The 24,620-nt window shown below is 38.8% G+C and overlaps 1 protein-coding gene across 1 annotated transcript in view; it reads left to right on the top strand.

Moving 5' to 3' along the window:
• Positions 1-24,620, top strand: part of LOC120538190 (multidrug resistance-associated protein 5-like) — a 115,615-nt gene that overhangs the window by 43,202 nt on the left and 47,793 nt on the right. Inside the window, exons 8-17 of the mRNA XM_039767643.1 lie at positions 1,191-1,339; positions 5,929-6,036; positions 6,408-6,758; positions 7,781-7,852; positions 9,755-9,879; positions 11,645-11,717; positions 17,695-17,898; positions 18,415-18,540; positions 18,827-18,938; positions 23,348-23,532. Of these exons, the coding sequence (XP_039623577.1) occupies positions 1,191-1,339; positions 5,929-6,036; positions 6,408-6,758; positions 7,781-7,852; positions 9,755-9,879; positions 11,645-11,717; positions 17,695-17,898; positions 18,415-18,540; positions 18,827-18,938; positions 23,348-23,532 (1,505 nt within the window). The remainder of the gene's footprint in view (positions 1-1,190; positions 1,340-5,928; positions 6,037-6,407; positions 6,759-7,780; positions 7,853-9,754; positions 9,880-11,644; positions 11,718-17,694; positions 17,899-18,414; positions 18,541-18,826; positions 18,939-23,347; positions 23,533-24,620) is intronic.

The raw sequence follows: 24,620 nt of genomic DNA, 5'->3' as shown, positions 1-24,620 counted from the left end.
TAACTCCACATATCCTGGTGAAGGACATAGAGGATAAGGTGGGAAGACCACTCCACCCTATCTTCAGCAACATCTCCCAATACTTCTTGAGTAATCCTGGCCAGTCAACATACTATATAATCAGTCCAGCCTGAGTCTGCCACTGAGATGGCTGAGTCTTCTTTTGGTTGGCTGTAGTCAACCTGCAATAAAACTACAAGCTCAAACCAACTTTGGTTTGCTCCTCCTGATCTGGAGAATCAGTATTTCAACATAGTGGTCTTCCTGTATTGCTTAGCACTTCACCCTATGGCTGAGAGTGAACACAACTGAAAAAGGAACAGGTGGAATGCAGCGGCAGCCCCTGAAGCCAATACTCTTCAAGAATCTGTCCTAAGATTCTATGGGGTACATGGTGCAATGTTTATTCCAAGTCCATAAGGCACATGTAGAGAGAACTGACAAATACCCATGATCCGTCAGGTATCGGGGCAAGGACAAGACTGTTCTTTAGCCAGTCTTAGACTAATGTAGTAGACATAGTCTATGTTCTCGTGTCATGCCACAGGCTTCCCAGTAAAACTCAGAAGTGTGATCCCCGGAACACACCTTCCTCTTCATCTTTCAAAAATGGAGAGCATAACCAGTTCTGAGACACTGTCTTTGCCTTCCTTGCCACACTAAAGTTATTCAAAACACACCACAATATTGATTGCTTCAAACAACAAGTTGGATGTCATCTGTCTGATTTTAATCAGTGCAGGAACCTCAGCCACACAGAAGAAATCAACATAAAACGAAGGTCGGGGGGGCATATCCACTGGGTTTAGGAGTTCAGCAAAATGTGCTTCTTCTACTCCTAAATGGCACCAAATTAACTTTTGTTCTTGAGTTGGTTATTATGCAACAATGCTTAATTTGCTCAAACTTGAATGTCACATAATCAAATAAGACAGCAAAATCTTATCAAATAAATGAGTTAAATAAAATCAAAGCTGATTACTGAAACAAAAAGATGAAATAAATAAAAGCTATACAACTATTGTGAGATTCTGGTATAACTTTTTGTTAAATTACATTTAATTGGCAAATTCCATTTAGACACAGATTTCATTTAGACAATATTTAATAAACTAGTTAGACATAAAAAAACGCACAAAAGGGCCTGAACTAAAACAACCCTGTCCATTGTAATGCTGTCTGTTTTACAGAAATCCGGGCAAAGGAACACAAAATTCTGCAAAAGGCCGGTTTTATTCACAGCATCACAGTAGGTCTGGCGCCTGTCATCGTAGTCATTGCCAGCGTCAGCACCTTCATTCTCCACATGTTCTTGGATTATGATCTAAATGCTTCACAGGTAAGCTTATTGTTCATGTTTCCTTAAATAAATAAATTGACTCTTTTAAAACTTTAGGTGTTTTTTTTTTCATTTTTTTTTGCAGCAAGTACCTGTATTGAAATCAAACAAGAATACACCTAAATCTGAAAAGTACATTTTTTCCCATTGATAAATCTCCATCTCATAAAGACTTTTTATTAGAATTTTTCTTAATCAATGTGGGATTGTAATTCTGAAATTTTGTTAACATACAGTACATAAATCCATCCTGAAACAGTAAATCAAATCATCTTTTCTTTTTCTTTTTTGGGGGGTGGGGAGGGGAATGCATGTCAAAAACATGTGGGATGTAAAAAGGGGTTGGAGATCCGCCATCTGGTAACCTCCTTGTATGTTGTTTCAAGCCAATGAAATAATTCCTTAGTACCTGCCTGAGATATTGAGAACTGCTATGGATGGTTCACGGGAGGCAGAAGCCTAAACAGCAGCTCAGTTTGCCGCCTCATGTAGATCAAAACATGCAACAATGGAATGACTGGAGTACTACAAGTTTACAACTACTGCAAATTCCATCCTTTCACTAAGGATCTGCGCTGACATCTGGAAAGTTTCTGGTTCAAATCCCATTATTGGGCCCTTGAGCGACGCCCTTAATGTGAGAATTCTCCTGGGATGCTGTGCAATAACTGATCCTGTGCTCTGACCCCACCACATTCCAGTGCAATGACAATTTCCCCTTAGGGATTAACAAAGTACTGTATATCAAAATCAAAAACAATCAAAAACTAACCTACACCAGGCATAGCAGCAAGTGTGTGTGTGTGTGTGTGTGTGTGTGAGTGGCCTGCAGTGGGCATCAATGTGCCTCTTGGCTACACTTGCAGAAAGTAACATGTCAACAGTCTTACCTTTCCTTTTTAGGGCTGTTTTATCACACCCTCAAATGGGTATACTTACCCCTTCAAGTGGTATATTACGTTTGCAGAGCAGAGGAAGATGACAAGGGGCCGAATGAAAAGAAGATGAAGCAGTAGCTAGTTAGATAGTATATTTGTGATGAGGATCGTGCTGGATACAAACTGACTGTCCTATCAAATCCTTAGTAAGGCTCAGCCCAAGAGGATTAGTCTGTGGGTTGGTTCTTCTTCTGCTCAGGTTCCTTTCTGTGTGTCATTCAAGAAAACTACATATTAGGAAGAGCATGTAAAAGAAAAAAGTTACTGGGACCCATATATATATATGTGGGGTGTGGAAATATTGTTCTTCAGTCCCATGTGAAGAAAATAACTTTATTTGCAATTATTACGATTTGGCCCACCATGCAACTAAGTGCAGATAAAGGAGTCTACTTAAGAGTGTAATTAGTGTGTAGATAATGGCTCTAAAAAACTTGCATCATACCCCACTTACATTGTAGTTTATTCATTAATAATACTATGTTCAGCACATTGTGCCTCCAATACAGTCATGTTTAAAATGGAGTGTTGCAGATGTCTTTAAATAGGACATGGGAGTTGTAGAACAGTATTGAAATACAGTATATGGAGGACAGGCATAATATTATCATATCTGAGGAGCTATTGTTAAGAACTGAGACTGAAAATCATGTACTGTATATCTTGGAACATATCATCAGTTTCATTTGTAAGGTCCCTGTGAATATTCCAGTCTTACAGCTCATCTTGCCATACCTTTATACTGTGCACTGCACCATTAAGGCATTATATCATGTAATCAGATGGCAGAAATAACGGTTTTCATTCAGTTGTTATTTTTTTAATGAAAATGTTGTATTTTTGCTATGTCATTATTCTCACCCTGCTATTTGACAACCAGCTGAAAGCGATAATCCTAGCATGTACACTTTGAGGAGGTTTTGCAGTCTCATGTGAATTTTATCCAACACTGAAAATCTCAAACATTTCAAACTGCAGCCTCTTTAGCCCCTGTATAATGGCTAAACATTTTTAAGTTGTCTGTAATTCAATAAGAAGGGCAAAAGATGAATGAGGTAGAAGTGGATTCGAAAACAAACCGGGCTGATTCAGTTCGACACTTCTATACTAAAATTCACTATTGTTCTTGTGCGATCTTCATTCCTTTCTTGTATCATTTTCATTTGTGGTTAAAAGTGCTATCCTTGCTTAATTTGTAGTTCCATGTGGAGATGTTATGGTGTTTGACTGCTCCATGCTCTTCCCTTATAGCTTCAGGGGCCTAAATTTGATTCTCGGCCCAGCACTCCCTGTATAGCGTTTGTATATTCTCCTGTTGTCTTTGCAATTTTGGCTAAGTGGCGAATCTAAACTGACATTGGACAATGGATTGGTATCTCACCTGGTGTTGCTCCTCACAGCTTAATAAAAGAAAAGCTGATGGGTCGATGGATGAGTTTTCTGTATGGCCTTATTGCTCATTTCTATATATATAAAATCCGACATCTGTCTGTCTGTCTGCATGTATGTCTGCCTGCATTTCACAAGAGAACTTCTTAATGGACTTATCTTTTTTTTCAATAATTTAATTTCCGGTTGATTTTGCGACCCTTCTCATCATGCTAAGTATTATAGTTAGCTTGCAGTACTGCAGGGCCCTCCTCACTTAACAACAACAACAACATTTATTTATATAGCACATTTTCACAAGTGACATCAAGGGCCTTTTGAACCAGAAGAAAAGGGCTTTTAAAGGCGGTGATCAGCATGAGCTCAATCGAGTGGAGAAGGAACTCTGAGTCCAGTTCAGGGAGTCGAAGGAGCAGAAGTTGCAGAATAAGAGCATGAAGGAAGTGTGGGATGGGATGAAAATCATTACTGGCTGCAGCTTGAAGCAGGGTGCCACCATCGAGAGGGACATGGAGAGAACAAACTTGATTAACAATTTCTTTAACGGGTTTGACTACCCTAACCCACTCTCACCTCAGAGTACTGCATCCTTCACCAATCCTTCTGCTGATACCAGCATAGGAGAGAGTTTCCCCCCAATCACAATTACAGCAGCCCAGGTGAGCTGAGAGCTGAGCAGACTTTGTGCCAGTAAAGCAGTTGGTTCAGATGGAGTATCACCACGACTCCTGAAGGCCTGTGCGTTGGAGCTGGGGAGTCCTTTACAGCGCATCTTCAACCGGAGGCTGGAAGAGGATGAGAGTCCAGAGGCTTTGGAAAACATCTTGCTTCACCCCAGACCCAAAGGTATCATGTTCTGTTGAGCTGAATGACTTCTGGCCTGTCGCTCTGACATCACATGTGATGAAGACCATGGAGCGGCTGCTACTTCACCTTAGGCCACAAGTCCACCACACCCTCGACCCTCTGCAGTTCGCATACCAGGAGAAGGTGGGAATGGAAGATGCCATCATCTATATGCTACACCGATCCCTCTCCCACTTGGACAGAGGCAGTGGTGCTGTAAGAATTATGTTTCTGGACTTCTCTAGCGCCTTCAATACCATCCAACCTCTGTTCCTTAGGGACAAGCTGACAGAGATGGGAGTAGATTCATACCTGGTGGCATGGATCGTGGACTATCTTACAGACAGACCTCAGTATGTGCGTCTCAGGAACTGCAGGTCTGACATTGTGGTCAGCAGCATAGGAGCGTTGCAGGAGACTGTACTTTCTCCGGTCCTGTTCAGTCTATATACATTGGACTTCCAATACAACTCGGAGTCCTGCCACATGCAAAGGTTTGCTGATGACACTGCTATCGTGGGCTGCATCAGTAGTGGGCAGGAGGAGGAGTATAGGAACCTAATCAAGGACTTTGTTAAATGGTGCGACTCAAACCACTTACACCTGAACACCAGCAATTCCAAGGAGCTGGTGGTGGATTTTAGGAGGCCCAGGCCCCTCCCAGACCCTGCGATTATCAGAGGAGACTGTGTGCAGAGGGTACAGACCTATAAATACCTGGGAGTGCAGCTGGATGATAAATTGGACTTGACTGCCAATATTGATGCTCTGTGCAAGAGAGGACAGAGCCGACTATACTTCCTTAGAAGGCTGGCGTCCTTCCACATCTGCAATAAGATGCTACAGATGTTCTATCAGACGATTGTGGAGATCGTTCCTCCCCCACACTATGCGACTCTTCAGTTCCACCCGGGGGGTAAATGTTAACATTACACAAGATTATAGACTGTTATACCTGCCTCACACTCTCCACCTTGCATTTTTTAACTTGCACTACGCTTTTATTGCTCTTTAATTAATATTGTTTTTATCAGTATGCTGCTGCTACTGGAGCATGTGAATTTCCCCTTGGGGATTAATAAAGTATCTATCTATCTATCTATCTATCTATCTATCTATCTATCTATCTATCTATCTATCTATCTATCTATCTATCTATCTATCTATCTATCTTCATGCTAATCGGAGATAGTGGCTGCGGGCTGAGGGCAACGGGAAGCGTAATGTCAGGAGTGGGGAGGCAGTCTACCTCTATGTTTTGGAATGTATCTTGCCTCCGCTTAACTAGTGATACCTTTTTGTTTGTTAATTTTTAAAGTTTGTCTTGTTTCACTACTAGGCGGGTGATGCCACCGGGGATGGTTAGTTTTAAATAAATAGATTAAACATTAATAACTCACTATTTATGTTTTTCAGGCCTTTACTGTGTTCACAGTTTTCAGTTCTGTGTCATTTGCACTCAGGACTACACCTCTTTCTGTGAGGGCCGTTTCTGAAGGTTCTGTGGCCATCAAAAGGTTTCAGGTAACATATGGTATATTAAATTGCCAATGAATGGTATTAATGAGTGCAATGTGTGTTACGATGATAGTAACTTGGTGTCTTAAGTTAATTTGTTGTCTTTTTCATTTCCAAAAGAGAATTATTCTTCAGTAAGATTATTCTTAGTCAATCCCCTTGGGATTAATAAAGTATCTATCTATCTATCTATCTATCTATCTATCTATCTATCTATCTATCTATCTATCTATCTATCTATCTATCTATCTATCTATCTATCTATCTATCTATCTATCTTCTGTCAAACTTGTACACATTTCAGCTTTGAATTGCTTTTTAAAGCTATTGCTTGGGTTTGACAGTTACGGTAAATTGTCTCAATATTTCATGAACAGAAGTTATTGATGATAGAGGAGCAACAGAGTATTGAAATGAAAACACAAGATTCTGAAAATGTCATTGAGTTCAGTGGGGCATCATTTGCCTGGAGTGCAATACGACAAAGAGAATCGCCTGAGCGATTTGGCAGAGGAAACTTACAAGATGAAACAAAAACTGACAAAAAAAGGGATCTGACTTTGTATATTCGGGCAACAAAAGACAATGAATTGAGGATGGAGCAAGATATACAGCAGCTGACACTCAGCATTGAAGAGGAGAGCGCCGATGCTCCAGGAGCCCCCAATCCACAGCCTTACACCACCCTGAACAAAACCTTACGCAATATCAATCTATACGTCAAAAAGGTATGATTCTAACTATATGTAAAACCTAACGTAAATGTAAGTCATAAGTCATACTGTTACCATTTTTCAGCAGTCAGAACATTTTAAAGAGCAAATCACCAGAAAAGAACACATTATAATCAAAATTTGTGGTGAATGGATGAAGTGATCTTCTCACACCTTAAAAATTCTGTTGTTTTCTTTTGAAAATTATTTGATAGGCTATAAAATATTATCATGAAAGTCACCGAGTAAAGGGTCATGAAGGCTTTATAACTGACGTACTGTCTTTTACCACACATTTGGATATACAACATAAAAAAAACAAAAGGCCCTGGGCCTACCAAGGTTTATTTTGAGATTCATTTTATATTGTACTTGTGATACTTAAAATATTCAAAATTCCAAACTGGAACCCTTCTTATTGAAAACATCCTTCATTAATCTGCAAAAAAAAAAAAGTTCAAGTCAGTTTTTATTTTGAACATAAGGTCATTTTCATTAAGATGGAATAATCATGTTGCCTATTCATTTTACACATTAATTAATTTAATTAAGTTAATTTTTATGGGTTTTCTCATAAAAGGGAATAAAGATAGCAAAGTTTCAATATCAGACCTGGCAAAAATTTCCAACCATATTTCCTGTATCATTCCTCCTGCTCCAAAACCACTACTGTGGACGTAAAGGTGGGATTTGGTTTGTGGCTGTATCCTGTTTTGGCTCATTTAATACATCTACTTTCTCAAAGTTAAACTGACATAAAATAACTGCTCTTCATTTTCCCTTTTGACGAATACTGGGGTTGTCCAAATCATGCAAATGTTATAATTGCACTTATTTTTTTAGTTATCTGGGAATTAAACAAGTGTCTGCTAGAATTTGGGTTACTTAATAGACAGATACAAACAGTATATCTATTTTATTAAACAGAACACTTAAAATCTTAGGTTTAAGGGCAGATGGCACAATTTCTGTTCATTTGTTTTCCATGATTGACGCCAGTGCTTCAAAATAAAACAAAAATGTAATTATTATTTCAGGGCAAATTAGTAGGCATCTGTGGAGGAGTAGGAAGTGGGAAGAGCTCTCTCCTTTCAGCTATCCTAGGACAGGCGAGTATTTCTTATTCTTTCAATACCATGAAGCTTTATTCATGACTGTTAATTGCACTCTGTTGATGTTTTGTTCTAAAACAAAATGCCGCTTACGGAATGTATTTTCACAGCTTATCCACAAAAGTAGTCCTTGAACAGCATAATCTTTATAAGTCGGTTCATAAACATTATTTTATGTTTAATGCTGCATTCATGCATTCACTGGAACTTCAGAGTTCACACTTGATGTTGTACTGTTTCTAGTTTTTAACTTCGAGAAGGACTGAAGGTCAGAAAAAGATGCTTTTTGGTGGTGTTTAAAACCATATGTACAAAAATGAAAAGGGAGATAAACTGCATTAGATAAGTCAAATTATGATTGTCTGTTAAATGGTCTATATGTTAATGGTGAATTTTTCGACAGGGAGGAAAAAATATATAAAAAACATTTTCAAGTGACACAATTTTATTTGGGCGGCATGGTGGCGCAGTGGGTAGCGCTGCTGCCTCGCAGTTAGGAGACCCGGGCTTGATTCCCGGGTCCTCCCTGCGTTGAGTTTGCATGTTCTCCCCATGTCTGCATGGGTTTCCTCCCACAGTCCAAAGACATTCAGGTTAGGTGCATTGGCGATTCTAAATTGTCCCTAGTGTGTGCTTGGTGTGTGTGTGTGTGTGCCCTGCAGTGGGTTGGCACCCTGCCTGGGGTTTGTTTCCTGCCTTGCACCCTGTGTTGGCTGGGATTGGCTCCAGCAGACCCCCGTGACCCTGTAGTTAGGATATAGCGGGTTGGATAATGGATGGATGGATGGACGATTTTATTCAAAAATACACTGAAAAGTAAAAAAATACATTTTTGTCTTGTACCATAATTTTGTTTGGTCATATGTGACTAAAAATAAAATAGTTGGGGGCACATAAAATAATGAATTTAATTAAATTTAAATGCATACATTCATTAAAGTAAATTTTATAACCAGCTTAACTATGGAAAGAAAATGACACATCATGTAAAAGTATGTAATACTATGTAATATTATGTAATAGTTATAAATGGAGAGATTTTCAAATTGTAAGAGTTATTAATTTTTTAGAATCATTTAAGGAATCTATGCAGGATGTCTGCCATACAATGTTTTCTGGTTTTGTTCTCTGTGCTGTTGTCTGTAGTATGTAGGTTTAGTGGTCTTTAGTTGGCTTTTGTATGAACTACATGTATTGCTTTGTGGAGTGTTGACGTATGCTGTTTTGTGTGGAACAATTTTCTTAAATTATTAATCTGCGTGTTGTGTAAATTAATTATAGCTGTGAGAGCCATTCCTTCCTTGGCAAATGGAAGAGTGAGTCATTCTATGGCTGCTTTGGGGGTGCTGGTGTTCGTGTTTTCCTTTGGAGCTCTCTTTTTGGTCTGTTTATGATCAGTGCATATCTCTGAAGGATTATGTGACTATTGGTGTGGCGTATGTATTGATGGCTTTAATTATGTGTAGAATATTTCATTTGTTTGTGTTGTATAAGTCTGTTGTGTTGAAACCCAAGATATTTGTATAGCTGTATTATTATTATTAGTTCCACTACTACTATCTATGCAGGAACAATTTGAAAACATCAATTATCACATGTCACAACATTTACTGTATGGAAATTAAGTTTGATATTATAATAAAATAATACCTGAATTATGTAACTGGTGTTATGCCTGTAAATTAGTGGATATCAGACTGTGTATGCAATTTTGAGGCAAACTATGTATAAGTTTAGCATACTGTAAAAACAAAATGATATGTTTATTATCATATTTTTATAATTTGAGTACAGACAGGGTTGCACAGTGAGCCAATGGCAGGGAATGAGACAGCAGCAGCCACCTTTGTTTTCACAATTTGGTTGTAGTGTCACCCTTGTCTCTCTGTGTTCTCATAGATGACTCTTACTGAAGGCACTCTAGCAGTTAGTGAAGGGATATCTTACGCAGCTCAGCAGCCTTGGATTCTAAATGAATCTCTCAAAGAAAATATTTTGTTTGGTGAAGATTTTCATGAAGACAGGTAATGGATAATTGTCTCGGTAACCCGAGCTCTATATGTGTACATTCTCAGCCAGTGTTTTCATTCTTGCTTGAATTCTGCTGCATATTTTTTGTTTAATTTTGGTTTATAAAGAAGATGATTAATAAAGACTCTTTTAATAATGCCACAACTCAAATAGAAAGTAATTTGCATATTCTTAGTCATTAACTTGTTTTACAAAATAACAGCACATATACAAAAAGATAGAACCAAATATATATAAATATATCAGTATGACAACATATCTTACAGGCAGGAGAGCACAACGAGGCACAGAGTGCCACAGTCCAAAAGCCATTGATTAGGGCAGCGTTTCTTAACCTTTAAGTATTTGCGACCAGAGTTTTCGTAACAGTTTTAATTGCGCCCCCCTAATGTTTTTTTGAAAGGAGCCCATTAATACCAATTTGTTCTTTTCTAATTAATGATATATCATGCATATTTTATTATACCCACTTAACTTTTATTGACATTTATCTAACTCATTGTCAGGCTGCGAAAGCTTTTGTAAAATATTTAAAATTGCTAGTGTTTTTGAACTTTTGGTTGATTAAAAAGATAATGTTTAAAAATATATATTTTATGTTGGAAAAACAGTTAACGGAACACTTACGGAAATAAAGTCTAAGAAACGAGAAAGACTTTAAATAATCGACAAGGAAATGCGCGTCTGTCTTTTGAAAATTGATCCTCGCATCAATCTCATGTGCTGAAAAACAATCTCAACGTTCACATTAATTAAATTTAAGATTTATCCTTTGATTCCTTTATTAAGAAAATGTCTATCAAACTTGTAAAATTAACTGTTTTTATTGGCGATTGTCCATAGATTGTGTCGTCACGACTTTATTTATGGGAAGTCCCTCAGGTGCGCCGCGAAAGAAAACTTTTGGACTTAGTGCGCTGCAACTCGAAAAAGGTTGCTTTTCACTGATCTAACTCTATATTTATCTAGTATCAGAATGTAGTTTAAGTTAATTTGTTTTGGTTTCAACAGATGTATCTATACTAATAAAAGCCAAAGCCCTCACTGACTGACTGACTGATTGACTGACTCACTGACTCATCACTAATTCTCCAACTTCCCGTGTAAAAAATATATCTTTTCAAGTTCTATTTAGTCCATATGTGTCAAACTCAAGGCCCGCAGGCCACATCCGGCCCGGCGTGTAATTATATCCGGCCCACGAGATCATTTTATATATTATTGTTATTAATGGCCCAGGGATATGAAGTGCTGGTAACACAATAAACTACAGATCCCATAATGCAGCGCTTCAGCTGCCTTGCCGAACACTTACCGCGTTAATCAAGTCTAGCTTATGATGCTGCAAGTTATTGCAAAGCTAGCCCACACGATGCCGAAGAGAAAAGGGGATTCTGAACATTGAGCCTTTAAAAACCAATGGGAGGCTGAGTATATGTTTACTGACATTGCCGGTAAACCTGTGTGTCTCATTTGTGCTTCGATTGCTGCTGCACATTAGTACCTGTATAAAACTCAGAAGGAGCTATAAGGATCATCCACAATTATAGTAAATAACTGCAAACCAGCGGACTAAATCACGGAGTATGATGAATTGATAGATTATGGGTAGCAGTTCATGTCTATGAGACCAGATAGGTTGTGTAATTTGCTGCTACATACAGTATACTTTGAGCCTGCATTAATTACTAAGCATTTTTGCTGAAATGACAACTTCTACAAGCAATGAAATGTCTTCCTCTGTCTCGGTGTTCACAGGTATAATGCTGTCCTGGATGGCTGCTGCTTGCTCCCAGACATTGCCAACCTGCCACATGGAGATCTAACTGAGGTGATCAGACAAAGATTGCACATTGCTTTATTGATAGAGTATATGCTCATTTTCATTTGTTTAACTTTAAAGAATCATTAAAGTTGCTTGTATAATGCTATAGTACTTTGATGAAATAAGAAAATGTGTAGGTACTGATTGAAGTTATTTGTTTTTAACTATACTTACCAGGTAATTTTTGATTGCTGAAACCTTTAAGACCACCCCAAACTCACTATGTTTCACTAGTTAATTTGAAACTATATTCACAAAATTAATATATTTTTACAAACATTGTTCAATTTATAAACTCACTTATTCTATTAAAGCAGAGGTTCTCAAATGGCAGTGGTGGCCAACAAGGGGGCCTCAGTAGACTCTCAGGTGGGCTGCATAATGAATGAAAATAACTGTAAAATAGCAGCAAAATAATCAAACCACTAAAAGTCCTGCTACAGCGGGTTGTCAAACCGATCTTTGGTGGCAAAACAGTGGTGGCAACTTCATCAGGTGAAATAAAAAGGAAGAACTGGACTGCAGTCAGTGGGAGGCTTTTATTTCTGAAGGATTGATAGGTGTGGAAATGGGCACAAAAGCTGGATTGAAAATGGTGTACAGTCTGAGTGATTTTTATCTTTGAAGAAAACAATGGCAAGGTCTTCATTGACTGTGTGGTGGTATGAAAAGCAGGATGTGAAAAGCAGGCTGAGTTTAACAGTGGAGCATGAAACAGGATGGCAGGAAAACCATATGGAGAGAAGCGAGCTACAATTCAGATAGAAAGTTCTAGGCGGTAACTTAGTAGCTAGGGTGTCCCTTACAGCCAGAACAGCGAAGCGTTTATAGTTTGGTGTAAATAGTTCCCAGCTCAGTTCTTTTTGTCACTGCCTTATACTCTGTTGTTTGCAATTATTAAATAAACCTCCTTCTGCAACCACTTTCTTGTTCTGCTGCATGTTCTTCCTGAACCAAGTACCAGGGTGCTACAATATGCTACATACAGTTTGCGATGACTGCTAGTATTCCTAAAGAACTCCTTGAACATTCATTTCATATATTCTATGGCTACAGTACTAGCCTGAAACTAAAATGGTAATGGGCTGCACATAAAGACCCAACAAGAAAAAGTCAAAAGAAGGGGACACACCACACTGCCATAAAGAATTGTAGTGTTCTAGAATGACAGTCTCATGAGAGATATCATAGATCAGCTACACACACGCCATTGCTGCCACTCCATTAAAGCTGCACAAGTGTCATGGCTGGCCACAGGTCTTTCCTCGGCTTTCCTGACTGCTGTCACAGCCATACAAGATTCTTGCGTCATTTCTGCTGTTTAGATTTTTGTATGTGGCAAGAAAACACAGTTACAGTTCAGCTTGTGTTAAGTGTAGCTATTGTTGAATCCAGAGCATAACAAAGTACTTTCTGTAATTAAATTTTGAAAAAAAGAAACATTTTCAATGATTAATTCTGTATTTAAAAATTACTGTTTTGCAGAAATATGTAATCTTTTTATGCATAATTTAAAGTAATACTTAAGCCAAGTGAGCAGCTTTTTTATAAAAAATAACTGCCATTAGAAATTCTGTATTTTGGTGATTATGGGTTAATGTATATCCTTTAGAAATGCCTACTCATTTTATGTTATAATTAACAAGTTCAGGCACTGGTAAAATATTTTTTTATTTTATAAATACCATTTTTGAAGTGGCTTCTTAATTTTGTGTTATGCTTTAAGATAGATAGATAGATAGATAGATAGATAGATAGATAGATAGATAGATAGATAGATAGATAGACAGAGCATTACATGAGCTTACATGGGCTTCTTCATTGTCCGTGGGCCACCTTTCTTCCTCCTGTCACTGGACCTTCGTCCACCTCCTGCTCCCGACTCTAGCTCCCCAACTGTAGGAAGGCGGCCCCTTTTATATTCACCCAGATGTGCTCCAGGTGCTTGCTGATGACCTTCCGGCGGCACTTCTTGGTGTGGCGGAAGTGCAGCACTAGCACCTGGAAGCACTCCGGGTGTCCCTGGAAGGTTCGTCCTCCACCTGCCCGGGTGTGGCGGATGTGCAGGTTTCCCGGGCTCCTCGACGCCCGGGCCGCCCCCTGGCGGTGGCCACAGGCCCCTATAGGTTTGAGCCTCCTGGCTCGGCCCCATGGTCCCCTCCTTATCCAGGGCGGTTGCCACCTCATGGCAGAGGGGACATATAAGCTGCCTCCCGGTCCTTCCAGGTATCCCGGCTGGGTCTGGCCCCCAGCCTCCTGCCACAATAGATAGATGCTTTATTCATCCCCTCAGGGAAATTCAAATGTCCAGTAGCTCAAGCACATCAGCAAAAAATTGTTAGAAATCATTGATAAAGGTAAGGAGTACAAAACATCAATAAATAAATAGCAAAAAGTACAAATAGTCACTTGTTACAGTGTCGGAAGGTAGAGGGGTGACCAGGTGCTGAATCATTTGTGTTGACAATAGAGTTATAAAATCTCACAGCAGTAGAAACAAATGACAACAACAACATTTATTTATATACCACTTTTCATACAAATGATGTAACTCAAAGTGCTTTACAAAATAAGATTCGGCAATACTAAATAACAAAGAATAAAATAAGGTCCATTGGCCAGAAGGACAGAAAAAACAAAAACAAAAAACTCCAGAGGGCTGGAGAAAAAAAACAAAATCTGCAGGGGTTCCGAGGCCACAAGACCGCCCAGCCCCCACTGGGCATTCTACCCAATATCAATGATCTCAATCAGTCCTAATGAATTTCAGGTTTCAAGTGGAAGAATTACATGGTGATGGTCACGTGGACATCAGGCGTTCAATCCATCAATGCAGGGACTGCACGGTGCCTTGATCAGATGGCGGTGGTGCAGATAGCCACCTAAAGCGTTCTGTTCTACAGAGCAGCAAGAGAAGACAACTGCTATGTTTATGTCTCTGACCTGGCAACATGTGGAGAGGGTGACTGCTAGTTTCAAGGATGGCCCATACCTTCCTCTTCATGCATCTTTCCACCACAATTTCCAGTGAATCCACATTCCTGCCCAGCCCTAAGCCAGTCTTATTCACCAGCTTGTCCATCCTCTTCATGTTTTTGTCTATCACAAATGCCTCCCTACACATGGCAGCAAAGAAGAGGACACTGGCAACAACTGTCTAACAGAACACAGACAGCATTTCATGACATATGCTGAATGATCTGAGTCTTCTGAGGAAAAAGAGCCTGCTCTGCACCTTCCTGTAGAGGACATCTCGGTTTGCTGACCAGTTCAGTCAATCAAGTTGGACACCTAGATATTTATAAGTCTGCACCACCTCAATATCCTTCCCTCGGATGTTGACAGACTAAAAGGGAACCTTTAGACCTGTGGAAATCCACTATCATCTCCTTGGTCTTTGTTGTGTTCAGAACCAGGCAGTTTTTATTGCTCCAGTCACTGAAAGCTCCAATCAGATCCCTATATTCCCCTTTCTGATCATTTCTTACACACTCCACAATAGCTGTATCATCAGAGTACTTCTGAATGTGTCAAAAGTCTGACTTATATTGAAAATCTGCTGTGTATAATGTGAACAGGAATGGGGCCAGAACCATCCCTTGTGAAGGCCCAACATTGCTCACCGTCCCAGAGACACAGTTCGATAGTTTGACAAACTGCAGTTGTCCAGTCAAGTAGTTTTGAATCCAGAAGGTGAAGGTAGTTAATGTCTGATTTTGTTAATAAATGTAAGTTAAAAACAAAAACCTTTGTCAAGACTGCAACAAACATACAAGAGGGTAAATATCATGTTGAGGGGCCTTGGCATGGGAACCTTGAAGGGGTAAAGGTTGAACCACCTGAATGGGATTGCAGCATGTCTTAAAGCAAACCCACTTAGACTCAAACACTCATACAGGCTCAGATTAGAGCTGGCACTCATACTAAACTGCATGTCTTTGGGAGATGCCAAGAAACCAGAATAATGGAGGAAGAAGCTGCACAGGCACAAGGAGAATGTGTGAACACCACACAGCTAGTGATTGACACAGTATCTGAGCCCAGTGTCCTGCAGCTAGAAGACCACAGAACCTTCCACTGTGCCACCATGTTACTCTACAATAAAAATGTAGATGTTAAAATTAAAATCACACATTATTTTATTTAAGACACTTTATAATATTGCTAAAATAGGAATCCAAAATACTTTGTACATTAACATTTGAGGGCATGGCAGAGACAGAGTTTGAACATTCTTTCAAATACTCCTCGTCTGAAAAATATTGATAATCAATGTTTAACTTCTAAATACAGTAAATGTATTTTGCTCAGACATTGCACTGTTAAGCAAAGTGCTGAAAATCAATAGAACACAATGTAACCCTGCCTTTGTTTCTGCATCTGACCTCCCCTGCCTTCTTCATTTTAGAAGAATACTTATAGTACTATCTTAAGTATTACAATATTTCAAGCCAGGTTCAAATTCATCTTCAGCACTCTCCCCATCTCATCTGGAGAGCTATGAAACTGGACATACTTTTCCCACTATGATAGAGTGGATGAATTGGGAGTTTTCCAACTTAATGCTATAAGCTGATGAAGAGGCAACATAGTGTAAGATATCACAGCAGACTTTTAATTCCACAATATTATGCCATCCAGTAATACTCTGAACACTGTCATGACATTAGTGATAGAGATGCTTGTTCTGACAGGTAGGCAAACATTATTTTCCAGGTATCATTCAGAATATGTGGCAGCCACAAAGCATACAACTAAGTAAGGTGAGTGCCCTGAAGACATCACTCACAATTAACGTCCTCACCCGAGGACATTTTAGATAATTTAAGTTGCGATAAGCATGCACATTTTACCATTGTTATTTAAATGACATCACTCTTTGCCCAGTTTAATAAGTAGAGTATCTGTCGATGAACAAGTTCCATTCTTTATTTGAAATTATCATGGAGTGGTCCCTATCCCAACAGCGTCTCAAAGCATTTAGGGCTGCATGTTTTGATAAAGAGTGGTAGAGTGTAGAAATACTTCCTATATTGTCACAATTAACAAGTAATAAAGCTTCAACCACTTTTATTAAAGAAGGATTAGGGAAGTCTGTGCAGTGCCATCATAAAGTGAGCTGAAGAAAAATGTACAGTAAATAATGGTAGCAAATTACTATTATTTGAAATAATTAAATATCCTTGTATCTATTATGCAGCTTTATAGTGTAGTCAGTAGACTATTTTTAACTGCTGACATACGTGCGACTGGACCAATAACGTACACAAAATCGTTTTACTTGTTCATGGGCCCCACATACATGCAGCAAAGTGTACACCTAGAGGTTTCTGTCGGAGCCTGTAGTTATTGATTTTGTATCAAATTCCTAGTAACCTCTACTTTTAAAGGAAGGAAGTGTGGTGTAGTGGTTAAGGCTTTGGACTTCATGGCCTTAATTTTGTAAGTTTAACTCCCAGTAGTGACACTGTGTTACCATATGAAAGTCACTTGACCTGCCAGTGCTCTAATTGGAAAATCAAAAGAAATGTAACCATAAACGTTACAAGTCACCTTAGATAAATGTGTCAGCCCAATTAAGAAAATGTAAAACTTTTTCCTGCAGGATTTTTCCCACAATTCATCCTAAATGTTTATCTGTTGTGTTTGCATTATCAACCTACCTGTGGAGCTACTTTTGCCTTTTCCTGCCTACAGCCACATTAAATGTTTGCTTTTGATCCATATTGGTCAGTAATCATCTCAGGAGTTAACGTCTCCCCAGTACAGAAGAATGAGACCCCATAATCTCACCATTCAACTGACATATCTCCTGTAATCTGAAAATGATCAGGCAACTGGATTTTTGAAGGCCATACTCTAGTTGTTCATATATTTAAAGCACCCAAATGAACCTCCCTTACTTCAGCCTTTTATTTTCCAGATGGGTGACTGAATTAGCTTCTCTTACTTCACCTTTTTTCTTTACGATGGTATTTTTCAGATTGGTGAACGTGGAGCAAATCTTAGTGGTGGCCAACGGCAGCGGGTCAGCTTGGCCAGAGCTATGTACAGCAGTCAAAATCTGATGCTTCTTGATGACCCTCTTAGCGCTGTTGACACCCACGTAGGAGCACATCTCTTTCACCAAGTTGTTCGAAGTGCTACAAAAGAGAAGACCGTAATCTTTGTGACCCATCAAATTGAGGTACAAATTACTAAGGCTTAAGCAGAAATTGAAAAAAATCTCCCTAAGCTTTATAAATAAAAGTTTTTCTTTTGTAGTATTTGATATAAAAATTCATATAAAAATGGAATGTTCTAATTTTATTTGTCAAACAAATTGGTTTACATGGGTTTGGAGTGCCACAGAAGATACTTGTTGATGCTTGCAGCTGATGCAAGCCTGGCTTATGTCAGGACGTGAGCATTAGAAGACATTCCTGTAGGACACACTGTATGAAATATCAAGGTGGCATGGGTTATGGAAGCAGTCAACACCCAGTGGAGAGAAGAAAAGCTTTTAATGTAGGAGAGATAGAAGCTGGGATAAAGTCAGGAAGGAGTAAAGAAAAAGAGCAATCAGTCCAGGAAGAATACTTCAACACCTAGAAGTTAAACGGCTCTTTCATTTTGATCCATTTTGTTACCCCATTTAAACAACACATAAGTTTATATGCAGAAATGAGTTGCCTTGTTGTTATTTTCTGACAAACTTTTATAGTACCTAGCAGACTGTGATGAAGTCCTGTTCATGAAAGATGGCTGCATTACAGCACAGGGAAGCCATGCTGATCTAATGAAGTACAATGGTGAATATGCTGCTCTCTTCCAGAACCTGCAACAAAAGGTGACATTTTATTATGATGACTTTCCATTGTACGTTTCAAATAATTTTGCATTTAAAAAAATTGACCTATGTGAATTGTGTTAAATAAATCCAGATTAAAAAAATCTATGATTATTACTTGACCTTGAAATGGAGAAGCACCCTGTCATGGGCTGATCCTGTCCACCTCCTAGTTGTTAATTTATAAATGATACTTTCTTCTAAATTCCAGTGAAATAAAATTATAAGTAAATAACATTATATTATTATCATTTACCATATTTTCAGCTGTAGCTTTTTTTTTTAGGATTTGATACAGAAAAGTAAGCAAAATACAAGGCAGAAAAGAAAAACATTGGATGGCCAGGCGCTGAGCTGCAGCAGTTTACCCACCATTTTGTTAAACAACCCTGGAGCAGGTACTGTGCTGTCTTTTATTTGTGCAAGTATAATAAACACTCCTAAGATGACGAGGAGGTGAATGCTGACCAACCAGTGAAAACGCAGCGCTTACAGAAGATGACAATGTTGAAATGGAAACGAATTTGAAACTTCTGATTGTTAGGGGTGTGTTAGCCAAAGCAATCCCCATCTTTCTCTAAAGCCTTAATAAGAATTTTGCTCTTGAGTGATGCATGTTGACAGTTTGAAGATGTCTCTGTTACCTCCAACCGGCTGTCTCTCTAAACACAAATCTGCATTCAAAACCATTGTCCCTGTTGAACTTTACTGGCCACCTCATTGGCAGCAGGCAATCACAGAAGAATAAAGTCTCAAAGATGGTCAGCACTATCCAAAACATAATCATTTTTCTTTTAAAATGTTTTAACAATATTCCTTAAGTTTACATTTAATATTCAGCTTATGAATATATAAATACTGGCTTTGTGTAATAGAAGTATCCATGGCAGGTAAAGTGCATCTCAAGAAAAAAGTTGCAGTAAGATTGTAAAAGTTGTGATGTGTAAAACTCAATGGAGGAGAGTAGGAGGAAGAATTGTTTTGATTTATTTGTTATTGCAGCTGATTAGGAGATTGAGGAGAGAAGGTGCTTGTAGTGAATAAATATTCTTTATTGTATCACATCAGGGTGTGCTGTATTGCTGTGTCAGTGGTTTGGAGCTCTCTGGCATCCCCTTGTGGTCACAAAGCGTTTTAGTGAGCCATCCCCAGATGTGCATTCTAATCCTGAGAGACTACATTGACAAGGCCTTTTAGACTTGGGACATAACTAAAAAGCAGACCATTAAAGTGTACTATTTGTCATTACTGTGCCAAGGTTCACACTGCTCTGTCTGTGATTGTTTTTTCCTTACTAACAAAGCAAATAATGAAGACTGTTTCTTGCATTGTCTTTACATTGACTTTCATATTTCATGTTCCATTTCATCTAGTAGCATATTAAACTTCTTATCTAACAAAGTTATTCACTGTTGGTAACCAGGCAGACACTTTGGCATATCAGATAATTGGAGAAGCAACTTGCCAGTGTGCAATATTAACATAAACTAATATGTCTGCTGCATATTGTCATGCTTTTCTGTGCAGCATAGGTAAAGACTGGTGTGCAACAAAGATATTCATCTCAAAGCTTTCAATAATTAATTGCACAGTGTCCAAAAGTATTCAGCAGTACATACACATTGAATTAAATGTAACATTTGTCGCCCTGGCTAAGAGTATGGAGCTCTTTTAGCATATGACACCAACCCTGTGAGCAATCAACTAACCCGCACTTTTGCTACTTATAACAACCAAGATAACTGCACCACAGGTAAAAGTCACCTGAACATTAGAGTAGTACAAAAACCACCCTAAACTTGTCTGGACACTACACTATGTTGAAATGGAATTATGGAATCGCTGTATTCTAATGTCTGCGGTGGGTTGACACCTTGCTCCAGCAGACCCTCGTGACCCTGTGTTTGGATTCAGCGGGTTGGAAAATGGATGGATGTATTCTAATGTGATGAATGGCATGCTTTATCTGCCATGTTCTGACTCTTTGCTTTATTTGACCACACACTAGCTCAGATTTTCAAGATAAACGTCATTGAGTCCCAAGAACTCATTTCTCACAGATTCTTATGCCTTTGACTTTCTCATGTATAAAAATATTTGTTTGGTGACTTATTGGCAATCAGGTTAGGTAAGGTTGGGGGGCATGCACTGATATAGCACGTTGCTGCACCCACCACATGATGAAACATACCGAGACCGAATCCCCCATGCAGACATGCAGTCCGGTCCCACCCTCTTTAAATGACCCTCAATCTCCCGCAGCCAGGAGTTACATGGACATCCCCTCTGCCTGGTCCAGCCACTCGGGTTCCCAACAATGAGGATCCTGCAAGCTAGATCATACTCAGGTATGGTGTAATGCCATAACTGATGCTCCCTCACAATGCAGGTAATGTGCCTCATTCAGGACTCCGTGAGCAAACCAGCAGTACCCAGGGATTCCCTGAAGAGACACAGTAACGAAGGAGTCCAGTCTTCGTCTCAGGTCACTGGTTAGCGTCCATGTCTAGCAACCATATAGAGAAACAGTAAGCACCAGGGGCCTCATGCATAATGGCGTGAGTAGAATTTGCACTATAACATGGCGTAAGTACAAAAGCCGAAAAGTGCTTACTCACAGAAAAATCCAGATGCATAAATCTGTGCGTTTGCCCACTTCCGCGTTCTTCCCCTACATAAATCCTGATCAGCATGACAAGTAACGCTCGTGCACGCACCTTCTGTCCCACCCCGTCTCCTCCCAGAATTACGCCTCTTTGAATATGCAAATCAATATAAATAGCCCTTAAGCTCAGCGTTCTGTGAAAAAGCAATGAAAAAAGCAAGAGGGAAAATATAAGAATACCAAGAGGAGGCAAAGAAAAACGTATTTGTTGGTTTAAACAGTGGTATAATCAACAAAAGTAAGTTGATTGAGTGACATATTGTGTTGGAGAAACTTCAAAGCTCAAGTTCACAAAGTTGCACAGTGCCCAACATAAAAAAGAAGTTGTCACATATCAAAGTCGCCGTGAAAAGGGGAGATGTAGCCCACCATCTGAGTGTCATATGAAAGCTTTTTAGGGTACAGAGAAAAAAAAGGCACACAGTAGGAAAAAAGTGCAAAATGTTAACTTCAATCTCGAAACTTCCACTTTAATCACATAGTTTATTTTGTCATTAAAGTAGAACATCATAAACTTCATCTTAAAATCGTTTAATTTACTAGTTTCTCAAATCCCATCTTAACTAAAGTAGCACGTTAAATGCTTTGTTTTGTATTTGATCTTTTGCTCTGTGTGTGTGAATCACTACGTGCTCCCGCTTCTCTTTCTCCGACTGAACACAGAATCCATTACATTTGTGACATTAGAGCTCTCTGAATAATTAAAATACTGAGATGTATACGTGATATCTTTTTCATGATAATAGGAGTTAAAGCATGTCATTAAACAGGGGAACACAGTACGTGATTGTGTGCGACCTTCGGTAAAATTATTGTTGCAGTACTGTCTCTTTCAAAAGTACTAATCTCCAATTCCTGTCCTTGCTTTTTTTCTCTAAATACCCAATCGCCACACAATCAGCTCTGTTGTAGACTTTAAGCCATCTGTAAGCTTAGAACACCGATTCTTCAAAACTTTTAAAGAAAATTGAAATATCTTTGTAGTACATGTTTAATTATTCTATACATCTATCCTTCCAGTATTGCGTCAGCCCCAGAAACAGCACAAGGTAGGATCAATCCGTGAACTAGCTAGCGCTGTGGAACCGTGTCCTCACATGTTTAATTATTAACAATACAGATTATTTAAATGAAGTTAAAGTTTTATCTATATAATATAATCAACATATTTTGCTGCATTTCATCTTAAAAATGATATCGTCCTCATATGTAAATACGCGCTTTATAAAGTGGCGCAGGTTGTGCAATATTATAACTAGTGCAAGTTTACAGTGAGGTGATTGGACTTATAAGTACAAACAGTTCTACAAGGAGCACTTGATGGACTGATTGATTGTTTAAAGTTCTTGGGATGAAACTGTTTCTGAACTGCGAGGTCCATACAGGAAAGTATCTGAAGTGTTTTGCCGTGGCTGAGGCAAAATGTGCTTGATGCTGTATACCAATAATTCTCTTTCCGATCGGCTGCTGCTGTGATTCACACTCAGATACAGTGATATAAATACTCTGAGTCGTGCAGTTGAGAGTAATATGGAAAAAGATGATCCGCTGTGGCAACCCTTAACAGGAGTAGCTGAAAGAAGAAAAAAAAGTGCAGTGAGATTAACAACGCTAAAGCAGTTATGGTATTTGGAATACTATGGCTATTCCCTGGACCATTATATTGTTACAAGTTAATTACAATCAGATGCGTTACAATAATAAACAATATGCGGTTAGTTTCAGTGTATTTATAAAGCCGCGTCAGGAAAATAAGGAGTAACCACACAGGAACAGTAGCACTGCTTTGACGCTGGGTGCCACCAGTCTGCAAAACCGAGCGGAGAACTTGCGTATGACAGGGTATGAGGTACCATGGAAATGTGCGTGGCTTTACGCCAAGTGTAGGTTTTATACATTGCGATTTGAACGTAGAAACGTTCTTACGCAACATTTCTGTGCGTACGCATCGTTTATGCATGAGGCCCCAGGACTCTAAAGACTTGGCAGTGATTTCCTGATTACACCTTGTTGAGGCTACTTATGAAAACTTGTCTATGTACTGACTATGTCTATCCGATTAACACTTTAATTAAAATATAATGAACTGTAAATGAACGTAACACAGGAAAACAATGATGTTTCATCTTGTCTTTCATTCAGGTCATCTGATGCAGACCGAGGAGAAAGGGACAGGAACCGTGCCATTCTCCGCATATAAGACCTACATACTTGCGGCAGGGGGTTACGTTGTTTTTTTTTTCACCGTCATAGCTTTTTTGCTGACTACAGGCAGTATTATCTTCAGTACCTGGTGGCTCAGCTATTGGATTAGACAGGGCAGTGGGGTGAGTGATCTTTCATTTTTTATCTGAAAAGCATTTCAACAATTGCATACTAAATGAAAAATACATCTATTATTTGACTTTTTAATAGTTATATGAGTGGTCTGGAAGACCCAGTGGTTCTACATGGCTCCACAAATAGAGTTAATTTACCATCAACTAAGGTGCTGAGTTTGCAAATTGTCCCCCATACCTGTGTGTTTTTTTCCATTATCTCCAGTTTCTCCACAATCCAAAATTCTTTTTTTATTTTGTTCAGTTTAGTAATATTAAGTGCACATCCACATATGGGTTGAGCACACTATCCATTAGTTACAAGTCATGTATGTCAAAAGAAATATAATAAAGGACAATTGTGCATTTTCATGTGCTTTTTTGGCTGACACCTTTATACAACATTTATGATACAATTGAATACATTTTTTTTGTTTTTCCAATTGAGCCACAGGCAGGTCAAGTGACATGCTCATGGTAACACAGAGTCAATGGCAAAATTTGAACCCACAGACTCAGAGTTTGTGGTCCTTAAGCCTTTGCTACTACACCACCAAGCTGTGTGTTACAGATGATGGGTGTGAACGCTGCCAGTGATGGAATGGCATCCTATCGAGGGTGGGTTTGGCCTTATGGCCAGTAATGCTGAGATAAGTGATGTAACAACCAAAGCTGATCCAGAAAGTGGATACATTTGGCATAATACAAGGGCTCACTTGAACATAATCTCTCGACATAGATAGATAGATAGATAGATAGATAGATAGATAGATAGATAGATAGATAGATAGATAGATAGATAGATAGATAGATAGATAGATAGATAGATAGATAGATAGATAGATACTTTATTAATCCCAAAGGGGAAATTCACAAAGTTTCACAAAGGAAATTCACACATTGACCCCTGTTAGAGCAGTGGTCAGGTTTGTTTATCAGAAGTGCGTCTTTGGCACATTCAGTAATGGATGTGTGACTTGGTTGTTTTTCATCTTTGAAATTCGTGCAGCTATTCTTGAGTTTTTCATTCCCTTTGCTTCTAAAGCACTGTCTACATACTCTGCAGAAAATCTGTAATGGATTTGTACTTCTATTGC

This window comes from Polypterus senegalus, chromosome 10 (assembly GCF_016835505.1).
Source record: "Polypterus senegalus isolate Bchr_013 chromosome 10, ASM1683550v1, whole genome shotgun sequence".
Taxonomy (NCBI): domain Eukaryota; kingdom Metazoa; phylum Chordata; class Cladistia; order Polypteriformes; family Polypteridae; genus Polypterus; species Polypterus senegalus.
The sequence above is the reverse complement of the archived record's forward strand: the minus strand, read 5'-3'. Positions and strand labels throughout refer to the sequence as shown.